A 20,810-nucleotide genomic window follows, 5' to 3' on the forward strand; every position below is an offset into this window, starting at 1 on the left:
CTAAAGTACAATAAAAAAAAATAATTATGCTCTACCAATATAAACTGTACAGACTAACAATGGTGCCCTCTGGGTGTGTATATCAGATGCTTCCATATCATTTACCACATATGAGGTGACCTGAGAATAGAGTGGGACTCCACAGTATGCAAAGGAGAGCAACAGTGTCTTCAGTCACTCATTTGCTTTCAGGTTTGCTGATCCACAGAGCTAGAGCTGAGTGCCTTCGGGCCGAGGCTTACTGGCAGAGTAGGGTGCTTTTGGGTACTTACTGGTAGAGCTAAAAGACCTCTGTAACACTTGCCTGAGCAGGGTAGAGGCTGAGGGCCACAGAGGCGTGCCTGCAGGCACAGCTGAAAAGAAGCTGTCCTGATGAAGAACTGTATTCTAAGTGTTCCTGAACCTGAATTGTAACCTGTTACCTTCCCTAATAAACCCCATAATCATGAGTATTGTGTGTGAGTTCTACTGTGGCCATTGAGATGAATTATCGAACCTAGCAGAGTAGAGAGAGCTGTGGGAGGGATGGTTGGTGTCAAAATTGGTAAAGATGTGGGAGAGAGGAGGCATGTCTGACCTCTGCCTCATAGGAATCAGCCTTGGGCTGTTGATCCTGATTCTCCTTCCACCTTAAGAAGTTAGAGAAGGTCAGAAGCTGCCCCCACGCCATTTTTACAATATGTTTTCATTCTCAACTAATCAGGGAGCTTGTTCACCACCCAGAGATAACAGAAGGCTTGTAAAGTATCATACAGGAAAAAGAATCTCACTGACACAGACTCAAATCTTTATCACTTATCATTTATGTCACCTTAAGCCTGTAAAATTCAGACTACATCACATAGTTACCATGTGGACAAAATGAGGTAATTTAACGCACAGTCCATCACAGTCCCGATGTGCAAAACCGAAGAAAAAGAAAACCAAATTAATTGCCGTCGAGTTGATTCCGACTCACAGCGACCCTACAGAACAGAGTAGAACTGCCCCATAGGGTTTCCAAGGCTATAAATCTTTACTGAAGTAGGCTGCCACATCTTTCTCCCGTGCAGCAGCTGGTGGGTTCAAACTGCTGACCATTGGGTTAGCAGTAGAGCACTTAACCACCTCAACACCAGGGATCGTTCTACATGTAAAAGGGGCTTGTAAATGTTTGACTATTCTGAACCTGGATCCTTTGGCAAGAGGGCTCATACTGTGGAGAATGGTTTATCCTGACTGAATCAGCACTCAGCCTCTGGGTTCCAGCAACTTCTAATCTTAGCTCCTCTTCCTCAAGATGACAGGTGGCTAGATGAAAGAGGCCATGGCTCTCACCCAGCCAGTGCCAAACTGCTGAGGTGCACACCTATCTGGACCTCCTTAGCATTAAACCCATTGTCAGGTAGATTCCAACCATACAGGACAGAGTAGAACTGCCCCATAGGGTTTCCAAGGCTGTAATCCTTACAGAAGCAGACTGCCACATCTTTCTCCTGCAGAGTGGCTGGTGGGTTCAAACTGCTGACCTTTCGGTTAGTGGCCAAGTGCTTAACCACTGTGCCACCAGGGCTCCTTCCTTAGCATTAGCACTCCTTTCCTAGAGATGCCTGATGCTGCTAGGCACTGAGGGGAACAGAGAAGAAGCAACTACTATTGAAATATGCACACAACTCTATGGTCTATAAAACATTCTTTGCATCCCCTATCTTATTTGGGCCTCATACCAGCCATGAAAGTATATATTAGTGGTGTCCCTATCTTATAGATGAGAAAACTATTCTCCAGACATCTCCCTACTGATGTCTCCCAAACTTGCCATATTTTTTGTCTCCCTGCCTTTACTCATAAAGTTCCCCTTTCCTGGAATACAGCTCCTTACTTCATCTGGTAAACTCCTACTCATCTTTAAAAGCAAAGTTCCAGTTTCATCCTCTGGAAAGTCTGCTCCTGACACACCTTTAGTCAAAATTGTAGCCAGCTCTGCTGACAATCCTTCTGGCTTATTATCTTTGGGACAAAATCCAAATTCCTCAGTATGGCAAGAATCCAGTCAATGCCTGCATTTCCAACCTCATCTCCAACCTCTCCCTCCCTGCCCCACTCTTATAGTCTACGTTCAAGTTAAAAGAACCGCTGACTCACAGATCCCTAAGCACATCACACTCCCCCCTCTGACTGGTATATCCTTCTCACCTCTTTCCCCAGGTTAACACCTATTCATTTCCCAAAACTCATCTCAGACATCACCTCTCTAGGAAGTCTTTCTTGACATCCTAATATGGGTTAAATTCCCTCTTCTGTACTTCCAGAGCTCATCTCCTGTCACAACACCTATCATATCAGGATTGAACATGTATGTCTTTCTGCCTCACTAATATGAGAACAAAAAGAGTCCTGGTGGTGCAGTGGTTAAGCGCTCAGCTGCTAACCAAAAGGTTAGTGGTTCGAATCCACCAGCCTCTCTGTGGGAGAAAGATGTAGCAGTCTGCTTCCATAAAGATTTATAGCCTTAGAAACCCTGTGGAGCAGTTCTATTTTGTCCTATAGGGTCGCTATGAGTTGGAATCGACTTGATGGCAATGGCAATAGGAATATGTGAGCCCTTGTGGGTAGGTAATTTGTCTTCTTTATTAGTATTTACATCTTTAGCACCTCGCACAGAGCAGACACTCAACATGTTTATGGAAGGAAGAAAGAAAGAGAAAAAGAAGGAAAGGAGAAAACACAAGAACAAATGAAGGGAACGTCATTGATCCTCAAGTGAATCCTCAAGTGAATCAGACATTGCATTGGAAACCAATTCTTCCTCATGCCATGAAGTATGCTGAATGTGATGCACATGCAGAAACAGACATGTATACAGAGACCTGTCTAAATACACATACAGACAAACTACACAGACACCAGTCAGGCCTGAAGGTAAGCAGAGCCTAGGGAGCCAGGCATTGATTCCTCCTTAGGAAGAGTCAGAAGCTTAACCTCTGATGCAGGTCTTTTTTCTCTCTACTGGCTTGACCATTTCTGGCTTCTACATGACACTTTATTCTGTCTACCACTTTATAGGGTCCAGATACTGCTTCGACTAACAGCATCTTTGGGATCCTGATTATATTGCTGGCTCTGCTGTCACCTCCAGGTTCTACACACTATACTGCAGGCCTAACCCTTTGCACCTAACTTTCTCCTTGGTCCTTGACTATGTTATAGATTGAATTGTGTCCCCCCAAAATGTGTGTCAACTTGACTAGGCTACGACTCCCAGTGTTGTGTGGTTGTCCTCCATTTTGTGATGTGATTATGTGTTATAAATCCTAACCTCTATAATGTTAGAAACCCTGGTGGTGTAGTGGTTAAGTGCTATGGCTGCTAACCAAAACCTTGGCAGTATAAGGCAGGATTAGAGGCAGTTATGTTAATGAGGCAGGACACAATCTACAGGATTAGGCTGTATCTTGAGTCAATCACTTTTGAGATATAAAAGAGAGAAGCGAACAGAGAGGAGAGGGACCTCCTACCACCTAGAAAGAAGAGCTGGGAGCGGAGTGCATCCTTTGTACCTGGGGTCCCTGTGCTGAGAAACTCCTAGACCCAGGGGAAGATCAATGCCAAGATCTTCCCCCAGGGCCGACAGAAAGGAAAAGGCTCCTAGACTGCGAGAGAATAAATTTGTTTGTTAAAGCCATCCACTTGTGGTATTTCTGTTATAGCAGCACTAGATAACTAAGACAACCTAGTGTATGGGCTTTCTCTCAGCCTCTGCTTCCTTGGCTCAGTATTCCTCGCCTCCTTCCACATCTTGTTGAACACGCAGACACATCTGAATAATGAAACATACACACTCCAAAAGCACAAAATGATATACACACACACATACAAAGAAATACCAACACAAAGGCACATATAGACATATACACATATACAGATACACACACATGACAGAGAAGACTTACAAGTACACCTAGTCTCTGTCATCAACAGGATTCCCATCCAGAAGAGACACAGCAGACTCACTCACAAAGAGGGAGGAAGGAAAGACAACAGTCTGCTTAGTGAGAAAGAATTTCCCTGTCTGTCAAAGCAAGCCACCTTCTGGGTTTTCCTGGAAACATGAGGAGTACCATCTGGGTTTGCTTCTGCCTTATCTTGTATCTGGCTGTTGCCCTGGGACAGATTGCAAACTATGCCTACTCCCTCTGATGGGTAGCTCAGCTTGCCTGGCAACTGGCACCTTGCCTGAGTGCCGGCTGACAATATGCCTTCTGCTACACCAGCACATATTAGATCAGGGCACCCTGATTCCCCTTGAAACTCCCACAGTCCCCTGTGCACATCACCATTACAGAACTTAAAACATGCTATTGGCCTTGGTGGGTGACATACCTGCCTTTCTCACTAGCCCTGAGGGCTTCTAAACTACAAGAAGAGAATCTTATTTTCATCCCTATTTTTTTGTTAATTGCCGTCAAGTCGATTCCAACACATGGTGACCCCATGTGTTACAGAGTAGAACTGCTCCATAGCGTTTTCTTGGCTGTAATCTTAATGGAAGCAGACTTCCAAGCCTTTTCTTCTACAGTATTGCTGGGGGATTCAAATTACCAACTCTTAGGTTAGCAGTTGAGCACAAACTGTGCCACCTAGTAAGGCTCCAAATGACTTGCCTTTTCAGCTAATACATTGCAAGCTTGGATTTTACTGCAGGCCTGACTCCAAAGCTAATACCTGGACTTCTAAAGTCAATGTCCAAGCAATTTATTCTAAGAAAATCACAAAAGTTAGGGCTGAATGTATGAGCAGGGTCACAGAACTTGGACTCAATGGGGTTGCAGACTATAACCGACAGTGAGTGACTCCTGGTAGATGGATGCTACAGCAGTCATCCTATAATTATTTATAAGAATGAAGACAGGACATTTCTTTAGCCTAAGGAGCAGGCTTCACATGAAGAATGATGCCATTCCTGGAGTCAGTCATCTCTGTCCTGCCCAATCTGGACAGACTTCAATCTGCTTTGCCCGGATTAAGGGCGGGGGGGGGGGTCAGAGTGTCCCAGGAGACAGGAGATAAAATGGTGATTACACCAGGGACAGGCGGGGGCTAGAAGGCAGAAAAACAGAGAGATGCCACCAGACTATAATAGCCTTTGGGGGTCAAAGAAGAGTTACTGCAGCAAAAGAAATGTATACATGAGAAAACTGCACTGAGATTATTTGGATAATTATTTGCAATTATTTCTTTTTTGCTCTATTTTGTATACAGTTTTAACTTAAAAAAAAAAAAAATAGCTCCAGCTTTGCACAAAGCTGTGCAAAGGGGAAGTGAGGAAAAAAATCTACGTTCACAATTGGTTCCAGGACCAAAGGGAGAGCACTGTTTCCCAGTGCCCAACATGGAAGCAGCAGCAGGAATCAAAGGGAGGCCCTGAACACAAGGTTAATCCAGGAAAAATAAAACCAGGACTACTTGGCAGCAGCCTTTGATCTCTCCCCACATGGAGCTCCATCTGGTAATGGCCAAGAAATAGATGCATGCCCCTGGTATGTGGGTGAGGTAATTACCACCTGGTTTCTCCTACAGCTTCCTTGCCATCATAGATTCCCCAGAAGCAGTGCCAACTACAAAAAAAAAAAAAAAAAAAATTATCCCAAAGGGAATGTCCTAGGACCCTGCAGTCTGGTGTTCTTAAAAGCCAGCTACACCTGTCCAGAAACAGAGGCAATCTAGCTGTCAGTTAGCTAAGCAGGTATCTAGACTTCCAGAAACCATAGTACTTCAGACTTGGAAGCACCTCTCCATTGCTGTCAAACCTGGGGGTAGGGGAATAGAGTTAGAAATCAACACGATTTTTAAAATGTTTTCAACAGAGCCCTAGGGATTCCTGTGGCTTGAGTTGCAGAAGGGCAACAGTGAGGTGATCACCACTCCAACAAATGCAGCTCCACTTTTATTTTTTTAACACCTTTGTTGGATATAATTTACGTACCATTTAAAGTACATAATTCACTGGTTTTTAGTATATTCATAAAGTTGTATAACCATTACCAGAACAGTTCTAATTTCAGAACTAATCTAATTCCGGAACAGTTTCATCACCCCAAAAAAGAAACCCTGGGCTCATTAGCAGTCACTTCCAGCAGTCATTCTCGCCAGTAGTAGTTCCAGTTGTTCTGCCTCCTCCTTACAGCCCCTGGCAACCACTAATCTACTTTCTGTCTCTACAGATATGCCTATTCTGGACATGTCATATACATGGAATCATACAACATGTGGTCTTTTTTGACTTTCTTTCTTTATTTCACTTAGCATACTGTGATTTTAAGGTCCATCCATGCTGTAGCATCTATCAATACTTCATTCTTTTTTATGACTGAATAATATTCCATTGTAAGAATATACCATATTTGCTTATCCATTCGTCAGCTAATGGATATTTGGGTCCACTTCGCTTTTTGGCTATTATGAATAATGAGCAGCTCCACTTTTATCTGTTTTATACATTGGGCCTTGGTATACAATTTCAGTTGAAAGAAAAGGGGTTCTACTGCTTTAAAAAAAAAAAAAGTTGAAAACCACAGGGCGTAGGCCTTGTAGAATTCTACAAACTACATGAAAGAAGGTAACTGTGTGATGAATAATCCAAACCAACTGAAAATTGTAACCTTTCACAAAAAGTAAATTTCCCTGACATTTTACTGTAACGTTAAAAAATTGTTCGGTAGTGTAATATAAAGAATTTAAGATTTAAGATCAGAAGATCTGGGTATAATTCTAATTAGCTGTGTAGCTTTGGGCAAGTCACTTAAAATCTTTAAACCATGATTATTTTGCCTGTAAAAGAAGGGGAAATCTCTCTCACAAGGCTGTAAGGATCAAATAAGATAAGGTACAGGAAAAGTAACTTTTAACTAAAAAATGTTATGCAGATGTGAGGTCTCACTTTGATTTGCACTTAAAAGTCAAGACCAACTGCCCTGGTACTATTAGGGAAATAGGATGCAACCTTAATCTTTGAAGGAGGACAAAGGGAAAGCAACCCCAAGTCTCAAACCAATCCTTGGTCTTCTGGAAGGGTAGAAGCTTGGGCCAAAAAGCCTAGAATACCCTCAGAGACACTGGGTTCCAAAGGTTGAGGAAGGGAGGGCAAGTGACCAAGGAAATCAGCCTGATGCAGATCTGAGCTGTGACAATCCAAAAAAAAAAATGGATAATTAAGAGCTAACTCAGTCTCAGTTTCTTTATTGATTATATGGAAAAATTCATATTTATCTCACAGACTTCCTGTAAAGACTACATGAGAGTGTATGTAACAGTACCCAGCATAGGCCCAGCACATGGTAGCAGTCATAGTAGGAGTAGAAATAGTAGTAACACCAGTACTATAAACAAGACCACAGGCTGGGCACGTCATATACATTTCATTTAATCTTTGCCATAATCCTTCAAGGTAGGGATTATTGCCTCCAATTGACAGTGAGGAAACTGAAGCTCAAAGAGTTTAAGAAAATTTCCAAGTCCATGACCTTGACAGTCATACAACTAATAATTGGTGGAAGTACATCTAAAACCCTGATATTTCTTGCTTCAAAGCCTATGCATACTTTTGCTCAGCTACACAGCCTTTCAGCATTCTCATTGTCTTTTTTTTTTTTCCCTTTCTTCATCTATGCCTCTCTAGCATGTGTATTTCTCTAAGTCTTTCCTATTATTTTAACTACAGTGATTTTATCTCCATCTAGATTCTGTATATGATTCATGGGAGTTGGGAATGGCTGTGGCCCACAAAGGAGATAAAACATACACATCATATACTAACGTGTACAGCCGAGACCTTAGCAGCTCCAGAGAAACACCTCACCACTGACTCATCCTCTACCCTGGGTGGCAACTCACAAAACCAAAGCACCCAGGCCATTTTCCCCCATACTACTGATCAGCCTATAGCATTATCCCCCAAACCACTGACCAGCCAACTCTGTACTCTGCTATGCCCCAAGGAGACAATTTAGGGGACACAGGGTGATAAGATAAAGTCTTTGTTTTTAAATAAAAAAAACCTTAACTTGGCACCTTTATGTGTAAGGCCTTGCACCAAGCACAATGAGAGAAACGGTGATGAATAAGACTTGGATCCTGCCCTGGAAGTACTCACAATCTAGTAGGGCAGACTCAACTTTACAATCAGAGCATAGCAATACGCCATGAGACTTTCATGCCAAGTACTAAGGACAGTCTCCACAACAAAGAATTGTCTAGCCCAAAATGTCAACAGTGCTGAGACTGTGAACCCCAATCTAGGCCTTGACAGACAAGTGGAATTTTAATAGGCAAAGATGGGAGGCGAGAGATGCCAGGATAAGGGTTTTTCTGGAGCAAAGGCACAATGATAAAATATGAACAGCATGTTTGGGCTCACTGTAGCCCAGAATAAGCGAATGCAGTGGAATGTGTACTAGCCAGGTAAGCCAAAGCCAGAATGGTTCAGACTAATTTAGTAAGTAAAGGTAAGTCACTCGCTTACAGTTTCACCAACTGTAAAATAAATTAATAACATCTAGCTGATAGAGTGGTTAAAGATTAAATGAAACTGTACATGTAATCATCTGGCACAGGGCTTGGCACATGGTAGGGACATTCCCTTTCCACCTTACTCCCTTTACTAGGTGGGAGTGACCTGATGAGAGCTGTGCTTTAGTAATTCTAGTATCAGTGCAGAAAGACAAACTTACAAGCAAGACAATACAGTCAAAATCATTAGGGCACAAAGCAATACAATTTCTAAGTAAATGCTAAATTGAATGATATAGACTGTGTGCTATGGGAGTAAGTACTGAGATGAGAGAGACCAGCAGGGATGGGGGAGTCAGGGAAGGTTCATGAAAAAAGTGAGGCAGGAACATCCCAGAGGACAGCTAAGAATGATACAGACAACGCCAGGGGTTGAGGGGTGAGGTATGAGAGTTTGATTCCAGGTAAGGAGAACCGCTTGAGCAAACAAAGGGACTGAAAATGACCATGTAATGACTATGAGACAAAGACGGTAACAGCCAGACCAAAGTGATGGTTGGTAGGAGGTGTGTCTAGAGAATTTTAAGGAAGGCTAAGGCCAGATTTGAAGGGATGGAGTGTTAGGCACAAGAAATGAGATGGAATAGGAAAAGGAAATCACAGGGGAGAGGCTGAACCAAAATGTAGCTTTGGAAGATCACTGGCAACAGGTACAACAGGGGCTGGTGGGGAAGAGACTAGAGGCAGGGGAACAGTTAGAGGGGTTCTGCAGCTACCTGGATATGAGGAAATGAGGTCCAAAGCCTGAAGAGGGAACAAAAATTATTATTAATTGTGATAACAACTTTTGGGCATAACCTAGCTACTTAAAAAAAAAAAAAACCGTTCCTATCGAGTTGATTCCAACTCATAGTCACCCTATAGGACAGAGTGAAACTGCCCCATAGGGTTTCCCAGGCTGTAAATCGTTACAGAAGCAGACTTTCATATCTTTCTCCCGCACACAAACTCAGTCCACAGAACTGGGCTTCCCTCCTCTCCCTATATACTATTTGCCATCAAGTAGAAGTTCTTTCTGGCCCTTCGGATATTGAAGTGGGCTTGTTAGCCCCTCAGGGCTTAGCTCCCTCAGCCCTGATTCCACCTGGTCCCAGCCTCTGCTCTTCCCCAACTCTCACAGTCTCCCAGGACCTAGCATGGTTCTACGTGGGATAATGAAAAAGGGTGGAAAACAAGCCAGTCTCTACCCTATTGAAGTCCAAGCAGACCTGAAAACAGAACTATAATATGGCTTTGTTGTTCGAAATCCTCTAGCCCTCCAGATGGGTAGGGAAAAAGATCAAAAGTTCTCAACCCAGACCTATTTTAAAGTACCCATGCATAGACAGGAGGTTGGGTAAGCTGCCAGAGAAATTGCAACCCCTAGAAATGTGTGGCCCTGACCTATTATGGAGCCCTCCTCCACTACCATCAGCCACTCAGGCAGAGATAGAACTACCTCCTACAGCGTCCCAGCTCTAGTCAAGTCAGCCAGGCATGGGGGTGGCTCCCATAGCTAAGTGCTGTGGTACCATGGGATAATGAGAGAGCCGACTTGGAATTCTTGCTATCCAGGCAGCCCTCCTTCTCTGTACCATTCCACTGAGGGAGGAAAAAACATGGACTTAGCACCTATCGTGGGCCAGGCATCGTGCTTGGAACTTGGCATCGAATTCTAACAACTCTAGAAGGAATTGTTGTTGTGTGTCATCGAGTCAATTCCAAGTCATAGGGATCCCATGTGACAAAGAACCGTCCTATAGGGTTTCCTAGACTCTAATCTTTACCGGAGCAGATCGTCCGGTCTTTTCTCCCATGGAACCACTGGGTGGGTTTGACCCACACCCCTCAAATTGCTGAAGAAACCAAGGCTCAGAGAGGTGAAGTTATTTGCCTAAGATCACATAGCTAATAAGTGACAAAGCGAAGTTTTGAACAAAGCTTCTCTGCCTCCAAATGCATGCTCTTACTCATAATAACAAAAAACAACAGTAAGAACAACAGAAACTAACATTTACTGAGCCTCTTCTATGTGCCAGGCATTGTACTACTTGCTTTATATGCATTTTCATTTAATCTTCCCAACAACCTCATTAGGTGCCTACTATTATTATTACTTCAATTTCTAATAAAGAAATTGAAGCTGAAAAAGATTAAGTAACTTCTCCAAGTTTACACAGCACATAAGAGGCAGAGCCAAGTTCAAACCCAGGTCTGTGTGGCTCCAAAGCACAAGCTCTTAACCCTGTGCTATATACTTCTACACCACACACCACAAACACTAACAGGACCATAAACAGATCTTGCAGGCTCATAGATTCTTGTGAAGTCTTTCCAGGCTCGTACTGCTAACTACTCATCCCCACCCTCCACCAAAGTGTGCTCACCCCTTTGCTCAGGACTCCCATCTCAGCCTGACACCATGCAGCTAGAGCTACACTGGTCAGCCATTCAACAAGGTAATGAAGCACATATTCTGTACCAGGGTCTGTTGGACATTGGTGAAACAGAGACAAAGCAGATAAGGTCAGTCTCTGCCCTTAAGAGGCTCACAATCTGGTTAGAGAAATAGACATCAATCAGACAAGCATAAAAATACAACTGTCAGATGCAGGCAGATTTCCTGGAAATACAGAGGAAAGAGGGGAAAGTAATTAGCGTTTACTGAGCTTGTCTTATGAGTCAGGTATAAGACTGGGAACTTTTTAAAATTAACATATGATTAATTTTTTTGGTGTATAGTTCTATGAGTTTTAACACATATTTAGATTCATGTAACTGCCACTACAATCTGGATACAAGAAAGTTCCATCACTCAAAAAAATTCCCTCATTCTGTTCCTTTGTAGTCAAACCCTCCCCATACCATCAATCTGTGGTAATTACTGATCTACTCTTTGTCCCTATAGTTTCTGCCTTTCTCAGAATGTCATATAAATGGAATCATACAGTACATAACCTCTTAAGACTGGTTCCTTTCACTCAGCATAATGCCTTTAAGATTCACCCACACTGTGTGCACCAACAGTTCATTCCTTTTATTGCTGAGTAGTCTTCCATTGTACGGACATACCATAGTTTGTTTATCCATCACACGATGAAGGACATTTGGGTTGTATACAGTTTCTGGCAATTATGAATAAAGTTGCTATAAACATTTACGTACATGTTTTAGGTTTTCATTTATCTAGAGTAAATGCCTAGGTGTAGAATCGCTAGGACATATAGTAAGTTATGTAATTTTATAAAAAACTATCAAGTGTATGCTCCATAAAAGCAGGGATCTTATCCATTTTGTTCATTCTGGTATCCCGAGCCCTAGAACAATACCTGGCACATAGTAGGTATTCAATAGGAATTTGTTTAATACCTGAATAAATGCCCATGATTTCCCATGTAGGGTCCAAAGAAGAAAACAGCACTGCTCTCAAAGAGTCTGGTCAAATCAGGGGACAGTGGTTATAGACAGGCCCTTGTCGGCCTACCTCAGACTGTCAGGACAACCTGACAGTACCATCCCACTGTAGCAAATCCTTTGCCCATGGGCAGTGTCCCCACCTAAAGATCTGAATAGAAAGCATGTCATGAACTCCCACACTGCCAGCCTGGTAGAATTCTCTGCTAGCTTTGCAGAAAGGGCACCATCACCAATAGTGCCATCTTGCTTATCTGAAGGGCCCACAATCTATGGCCTCTGCTATTCAGAACAGAAGCAAGCAAAAATGGCACTTGAGCAGTCAAACTGGCCAGCCCACACACTAATAACTAAATATTTTCTAAAAATGCCTGATGGGTCTCAGTTTAGCATTTCACAACTCATAGTAGAGTAGATACAGCAATTAGAAATGAGAATGAATCAAAGAAGAGACAGGAAAACCATAACAAGCAATCATAACAATGCATATAGGAATCTAGACACTGCAGTAATACTGCAAGAGGTCTTGAAGACATACTGTAAATTATTCAAAGAAAGTCAACACTGTGTTCACAATAATCTGTAAGAAGAGAGTTCTTTCAAAAATGGCTAAGGTTTTAAAAGATTTATCACTGAGGTTATAATTCGGTTATCTGAAAAACTCACCAATGGGACTGAATAAATGATCATCCCTTCAGACTTCTGCTAAGGTCCTTGGGTAATCAGCAATGCTTTTAAATGGGTCATAAAAATCTCAGGTGCTTGATGACTAGCACAAACAGGGTTTCATTACTGGTACCTCACCGTCCATTACCCAACATTCTAAGCCCTGAGCTGTCCACCCAACTTTCTAGTTAGATCCTGAACTCCAAGGTTGTCTCATATATGTTTGGATTGACCTGGGCACACACATTTTGCTGCCCCTACTTTCTCTGTCGAGGACAATAGCTTGCAACTGATCATGAAAACCTAGACTAGCAGGCTTCTCTAACCACCAGAGGCCTGAAATGGCAGGGAGAGCATCTGAAGCCAAAGCAAGACAGAAGCTATGCTAAAAAAGAACAGCTCACCACTGGCACAAAGAAAAGTGAGGTGACAGCTTTTGCGTTATTTTGGAACAGTTTGTGCTGATGAGCTTTTTGTTGTGGTAACATTCCTCTAAAAAGAACATTTTCTTCCTCCCTTCATTGACAAAGCAATTCAGTAGAAGGTGAAAAAAAAGGAGGAAAGGATGACAAAGATATCCAGGAATTTGCAGATCCTGGATCATATCGTCTTCTTAGCTATTGTGCCATACATCTCCCAGTCATGTGACCAGGTCCTAGGGGAGCGAAGCCTCATTCACTACCAAGATCATGGCTCTATTCGTAGCAGAAAAAAAAAAAAAAAAATTTTTTTTGTCCTTTGAGAGCCAATGACAGTTCTAGATGTGACCAAAACTTCAGGCACTTTCATCATGGTTGTTCTCCTTCCTTAAGAAGCTGTAATTGTCTTGTTCAACAAGTATACAAATCTCAGCCTGGTTGCCTGGGCCTCAATTTCCTCTCCAGCTTTTTGTCCTGCAGTTTTCTACCACAGTCTCTCTGTCTAACCAAACCAACTCATCAGGCTTCTTACTATCTCCACACCATTGTTCACATTGATTCCCTACCACTCAGGCTGCCCCACCCTTTGCACTCTATCCACATCGTACATTTCCTCCAGGAAATCTATTTCCCTCCTACTTTGAATTCCTTGGATATTATCTAGTTCAACTTAATATAAATCCCCCCTGCTGATCAATCAGTGGAGTTCTATATTCTATTTGTCCATCTTCAGTGACGAATTCCATTATCTACCAAAATAGACTCTTCTAGGACAAGACAGCTCTGATAGGTAGTTCTTTATTCTAGAAGAGTATGCCTGTTATGGATTGAACGGTGTCCCCCAAAAACGTATGCCAACTTGGCTAGGCCACGATTCCCAGTATTGTGTAATTGTCTACCATTTTGTCAACTGATGTGATTCTCCTATGTGTTGTAAGTTCTACCTCTATGATGTCAATGAGGCAGGATTAGAGGCAGTTATGTTAATGAGGCAGGACTGAATCTGCAAGATTAGGTTGTATCTTGAATCAATCTCTTTTGAGATATAAAAGAGAGAAGCAAGCAGAAAGACGAGGGACCTCATTATCACCAAGCAAGAAGAACCAGGAGGAGCGCGCATACTTTGGACCCAGGGTCCCTGCACTGAGAAGCTGCTAGACCAGAAGACTGATGACAAGGACCTTCCCCCAGAACTGACAGAGAGAAAAACGCTTCCCCTAAAGCTGGCACCCTGAATTTGGACTTCTATCCTCCTAAACTGTGAGAGAATAGATTTCTCTTTGTTAAAGCTATGCACTTGTGGTATTTCTGTTACAGCAGCACAAGATAACTAAGACAATGCCTATTCTTTGCTTTCCCCACGTTGGTCCTGGTTTTCCCTTAGAATAAAGGAAACAATACAGCAGTGCCTGAGAGCATGGGCTTGGAAACCAGATCTGAGCTCAAATCCTGTGTGACCTGGAAGAAAATGCCTAAACTTTCCAAGGCTCCAATCCTTGGTAATAATACCAACTTCATAAGGCTGTTAAGAAAGTCAAAAGAGTAACGATACAAAGAGCTTAATAACACTGTCTGGCACAGAGTAAGAGTTCAATAAACGATAGTACTATGGTTTCCAATGTTATTATCATCTTTATTTGTTTGACTCCTCTACTTCTTATGTATTTGAAGACAGACATTATACTACCTGAATCTCTTCTTCTCCAGACTAAAGCTTCTTCACTAGACTGTAAATTATGTGAGGACAGATTGTATCTGTCTTATTGACTGTCACATCCCCAGTGCCTAGCACAGGGCCTGGCACATATATGATAGACATGAATAAATATTTACTGAATTGTATTCAATGCTCTCCATTTCATAGTTTCCATACTCTTCATCATTCATGTCACTCTTTTGTGATTAGATTCTCACTGTTCCAAAACCTTCTGACAATATGAGATTCAAATTGAATTCAAAATTCAAAGGTGGGCTTAACAAGCAGGGAAGAGAAACTAGGCTTACCTCCTTCCTCATTTTATACAGTGTATCACTACTGAAGAGTTGACATAACCTGGCAGCTTCACCAAACTGCTGGCTCAATTCAAACCCTTAAATCTTGATGACTGTGTAATCTGGGCTCTGTGGAGTTGGAGCAATAGTAATGCCAAAAGGTGAAACAATAACAGAGCTTTCTGCATCCTAGAGATCCCTCCAGCTCTTACTACCTGAATCACTCAACTACAGCTTGGAATCAAGAAGAATCTTTCTAAAAACATTTGTTTCTTCCTACCAAATAGAGCGTAAGCTTCCAGAGGGCAGGATCTGACTGCCTTGCCTTCTCTCCCACATGCCAAGCACAAAGTAAGTACTGACTGATCACCTCCATCCACAGCAGGATTACAATAAGGATCCAGGGAAACCTCGAGGTTCCCTCTCCTCCTCAAGCAGCACACTCAGTCAGTGTCGTGCTACTAGCCAGTTAAGTGGGAACCAGTTCAGGCATAGACAGAGGCATAAGGCCTGCACTCTGACAGGCTGGCTCCTCAAGGGCTGCTCTGCTGAGAGCCACCTCCCCTGACGGGAAAAAGTTCCTAGAAAACAAGCCAGCATCAGAGAACATCTCTCCACAGGGAACAGCGTGTCTAGGCAGCTTTCAGGGACTGTTTCACCCAGGAAGAGAAGAGCACCAGGCAAGGTGAGAGAGCTCACCTCATCACTTTCTTCCACATCGACATCACCATTGGCATCATCATCCATCAGCTTGTGGATGCTGCGGACAGCCTCAAAGCTGAGCTTCTCATCCTCACTGTCACACAGGGGCTTGTCAATCCGGCAAAACTCTGTACAGGAAAAGCAAGAGACAACATTACTCAGGGCTGTCACCAAGCCTCTATAACCCATCTGTCTCCAAGTCTTTAGCTTCTAGTACCTGACTCATCATGTAGGTCCTGAATGGGTTCCTTGTACAGTGAGGGAAGTGTTTCATCTAGCCTTTAACTGTCTCCCTAAGAATGTGCTGAGCTCTCTCAGTGAGGGACAGTGCTTTGTCATCCTGATAGTTCTCTGGCAGGGAAATCAAGCACAGGACTAGGAATACACTAGGATCTGGACAAAGAACATAGATAATTCACAAGAAAAAAAATAATAATGAGAGAAAATACAAATGGCCAATGAACACAGGAAAAAAGTTTAGTTCACTAGTAATAAAAAAATACATATTCAAATGATATCATTGTTAATCAACCAAATAAACAAAGATTTAGCAACTCAATAAAGTCAAAGGTAGTAAAAATAAGTACTGCCACATAGCTAGTGGTAATGTAAAATAATACAGTCTTTCTGGAAACAGAAAAAGAAGTAGTTAGTTCCAGTGCCAGAATAATGGGGTAGTTTTCCTTTTTGTTCACTTTGTCACTGCTGGTATATACAATACCAGCCACAGGCTTACTGGGGAAACCCCACAGGCAATTATGTCCAGCAAATGCCTATTAGATGTCTAGAGGTCCTGAGCTCATCTGATACAACAGCTTGGGAAGTCTGGAGTTCAGCTTCTTCTGCCTATCATCACACAGCCACACAGCAATAAAACCAGCACAAGAGCCTAGGCCACGCCCAGCTCTTTCCAAGACACTGAATTTTCTTTTACAAACCTGGAAAACACGGACGCTGACTGACGATGCACATAGCAGAAAAAGCCTGGAATCTAGTCTTAGCTCCCCCATGTAACTCTTGGGAGGTCACTTCCCTAATCCAGCTCTCAAGTTCAGTTTGAAAAAGGCAATTTGGCTAAAGTTTCTAATATTTCTTCCTATGCCTAGATTCTAAAATTTCCCTTTCCTTTTGACCCTGATCTTGATAACCACTTCCTAGACTGAGTACTCTTTAGATCTCTCCCAAAGAAGATGGAAGAAAGATCCTGACTTCACAGATAAGAGAAGAAACTATTCACAGGAGAGTAAGCAAGGACAGGACAAAAAGCCTGTGGCTATGAAGCCTTCTAGAAGGCACTGATCAAAGACCTGAAATACTAATCCATTTGATCATTTACTTGTCTGCTTACCAGAGCCACTGACAGGACAAGACAAGATAGGTCACCTATTTATCACTTGCCAGTTGCTCAAATCCTTTTCAAGACAAGGTAAGGGTACAAATATTTAATTTTTAAAGCATCCTAGGTGTGACTCAATAAAAATCTGTTGAATATTGAAGTTCACAGATGTGAAATGATATGTCCAAAGTCAAACAAAGGCAGATGAAGACCCACAGCAAGAGCCCTGGTCTGCTGACTCCCAGACCAGCACCTCACCTAGATTGCCTTTATGCTAAGGTGACCAGATAGCTTTGGGTTGGTTCCATCTTCTGGAAGTCACAGATGGTAATACTGGTAAGAAACACACTGAATAAATGGCTTTATAAGAGAAAAAAAAAAATGAAGATGAACTTTGTGCATACAAAACAAATATCTCCATGTTTATATCATTCTACATTCGTTCTGCCAAGTTGGGGAGGGAGTGAAGGGATAGTAGGTATTGAGGGAGACAGTAGAATGTAGCAAAAGATTAAGGCATTGTTCTTCTACTTCCTCACCAACAAGAGCTCCTGGCATGATTGTTTCATTCATGGACACCATTGCTGAAAAAATTACCTATCTCCTCCAAAAAAAAAAAAAAATGCAATAAATAATGACTAGTTCACAGATGACGCACATAACACTAAGATTAGCATAACTACCATAACTGTTTCCTTCCTTCGCCTGTTTTTTGTGTTACTCAAAGGCATGTCAGAAATTTTTGATCAGCATATGATGCACTCATTTAAACAACACTTATTGAGTGTTCTTCATATATCAGGCCCTATGATCAGAACTGGGAAACCCTGGTAGTATGATGGTTAAGAGCTACAACAGCTAACCAAAAGGGCAGGAGTTTGAATCCACCAGGTGCTCCCTGGAAACCCTATGGGGCAGTTCAACTCTGTCCTATAGAGTCGCTATGAGTTGGAATCGACTCGATGGCAACCAATTTTTGTTTTTTTTATGATCAGAACAGAGCCCTGTGGCACGGTAGTTAGGAGTTTGGCTGCTAACCAAAAAGGTTGGCAATTCGAATCCACCAACCACTCCTTGGGAACTCTGTGGGGCAGTTCTACTCTATCCTATAGGGTTGCTATGAGTCAGAATTGACTTGGCAGCAACAGGTTTGGCTTTTGGTATGATCAGAATGGGGCCTAAAGAGATGAATCAGATCTCATCTTTGCTCTTAATGAATTCAATAATAAAAGTGGAGAAAGGCAATCAAAACCCTACGTGCTAAGTGCCAGGATAGAAAGAATCACGGTTACTCGAGCAGTCAACAAACTTTCTGTTAAGGACTAGATAGTAAACAATTTAGGATTTGTAGATCTGTTGCAATTATTTAACTCTGCCATTGTAGCACAAAAGCTACACCAGACATAAAAAAATACAGAAATGAATGAGTGTGGTTGTGTTCTAATTTAAAAAAAAAAGACAGTGGCCCATATTTGGCCTGTGAGCCATGGTTTGCTGACCCTTGCTTTAAAAAATCAGAAGTGGCACACCTGAACCACAGGGAATTGACAGATTTCTGATCTAAACCAAAGAAATCCGACCTTTTCACTAGCCTGTATCCGCGTACAGGCTCATCCTAAGTAAAGTACAACTTCTAGTAGGCTTTTATTTATTTATTTCATTTTTTTTTTTTAAGTGGTCTTTATTAAGCTTATGCTATGTCTCAGGCACTATTTGTTAATTGCCTCACATGGTATCTAATTTATGGTATGGTAGTGGCCTCTGGAGTCCCTGGGTGATACAAATGATTAACGTGTTCAGCTGCTAACCCACAAGTGCCTCAGAAGAAAGGGCTGGCGATCTACTGAAAAATCAGCCATTGAAAACCATATTGAGTACAGTCCTATTCTGACACACATGGGGTCATTATGATTTCCAGTAGGCTTTTAAAAATAAAGGAAATAGTTTATCAAGTTCTAAGGGCTGGAGACCCCCAGACTGGGCACCATTGGCCTGAGGTCAGTCAGTTCCTATTCCCAACGGTCTCCTGCAGGTCCAAGAAGTTTGAGCTTCAAACACCAGGCTCTGGTTTGTAACGTGATCAGACAGACAGGTGACCTTTGCTGCTGGCATCATCTGGCACAGGGAAGGATTAAAGGGATTGAGGATGAGGAAGTATAAAAGTTTGATGTCCCATCTGGCTATAGAATCCGGTCCAGAAAAATCATGTCAGTCAAAACTCACAAATAACTCCTCCAACCAACCATTTCCTAAGCTGCCTCCCTGTCCTTCCTGAGACCTCTTCTATCTTCTCTTAAACATTCCAGTCTGGCAAGGTTTCCCGAAGCCATCTGGAAATACCTTAGAAGGTCTACCAATTTAGCAACACATTATTACTGCAATGAAAGGGCCCGGGACTTACAGTCAGAACACACATGTCAAAATCCCAGCTTCACCGTTACAAACCATATGATATTGGGCAAATTATTTAACTTCTCTGGGCTTTCAATTTCTCATTTACAAAATGGGGGTAATAATCTCTACTGCATAGGTTTTTGTGAGAATTAAATAAGATCACATTCGTTAAAACATCTAGCATAGGGCCTGGCCTTTGATGCACGGTAGCTCCCTTCCTTCCTCTCAGAGTAGTAAGTGAACAGTTCCTATTCTTCTGTTAATTTCAACCACTTTTCCCTGTCAGACTATCAAGAATCAAGTATAGGAGGTACACTCCAATCAACTGGATTAGTTATATGTTCCAGGTGATTGGGCAGGTGGCTCTTTGCAGCACTGGCAATGACTTGTGCTCCCCCAACATTTATGTATCTATCACTAGTAACGTTTATCACACTGTGTTGTAATTGCCTGTTTAATTTGTCTTCCCCATCAGATTATGATCTCCATAAGAGTTTGGAGCCATTTCCCCAGCAGCAAGCAAAGAGCAAGGTTCTAGATGGGTGCTCAGTAAACGTTCTTTCAGGAAAATGAAAAATTAAATACCAACTCCACAATTATGTGTAGGATTTCCCGAGGTAGAAAAACAAACAAAAAAAAAAAAAACAAACCCATTGCCATCGAGTTGATTCCTACTCATAGAGACCCTATATGACAGAGCAGAACTGCCCCATAGAGTTTCCAAGGAGTGCCTGGTGGACTCGAATTGCCAACCTTTTGGTTAGCAGCCATAGCACTTAACCACTATGCCACCAGAGTTTCCCTAGGTAGAAAAGAGAGGAAGAATTCCAGGCAGAATACCATACATAGGTCGGAGTTTTCAAAATGTTGGTTTCAGCCATAACCAACAACACACAAACTCCAGAAGATAAGCCAGATAACTAGGATCTTCTAAAAATTAAACACTTATGCTCATCAAAAGACTTCAACAAAAGAGTAAAAAGAGAACCTACAGACTAGGAAAAAAATTTTGGACATTGCAAGTTAGACAAAAGTCTAATCTCTAAAATCTACAAGAAAATCCAACACCTCTATGACAAAAAGACAAATAATCCAATTAAAAAATGGGCAAAGGAAATGAACAGACACTTCACCAAATAAGGCATTCACACGGCCAAGAGACACATGAGGAAATGCTTATGATCACTAGCCATTAGAGAAATGCAAATTAAAACCACAATGAGATACCATCTCACCCCCGGCATTACTGGCACCACAAATCAAAAACGCTGGAAATAACAAATGTTGGAGGGGCTGCGGGCAGATCAGAACTCTTATGCACTGCTGGTGGGAATGCAAAATGATACAACCATTTTGGAAAA

At 42.2% G+C, this 20,810-nt stretch overlaps 1 protein-coding gene across 3 annotated transcripts in view; it reads right to left on the reverse strand.

The window, feature by feature from the left end:
* Positions 1-20,810, reverse strand: part of STIM1 (stromal interaction molecule 1) — a 198,822-nt gene that overhangs the window by 77,174 nt on the left and 100,838 nt on the right. For all 3 annotated transcript variants that reach the window (XM_004381923.1, XM_004381922.3, XM_023736506.1), the window contains exon 2: positions 15,717-15,847. In XM_004381923.1, coding sequence (XP_004381980.1) covers positions 15,717-15,847 — 131 coding nt within the window. The remainder of the gene's footprint in view (positions 1-15,716; positions 15,848-20,810) is intronic.

Source organism: Trichechus manatus, unplaced genomic scaffold (assembly GCF_000243295.1).
Source record: "Trichechus manatus latirostris isolate Lorelei unplaced genomic scaffold, TriManLat1.0 scaffold00088, whole genome shotgun sequence".
In the NCBI taxonomy this organism is placed as follows: Eukaryota; Metazoa; Chordata; class Mammalia; order Sirenia; family Trichechidae; genus Trichechus; species Trichechus manatus.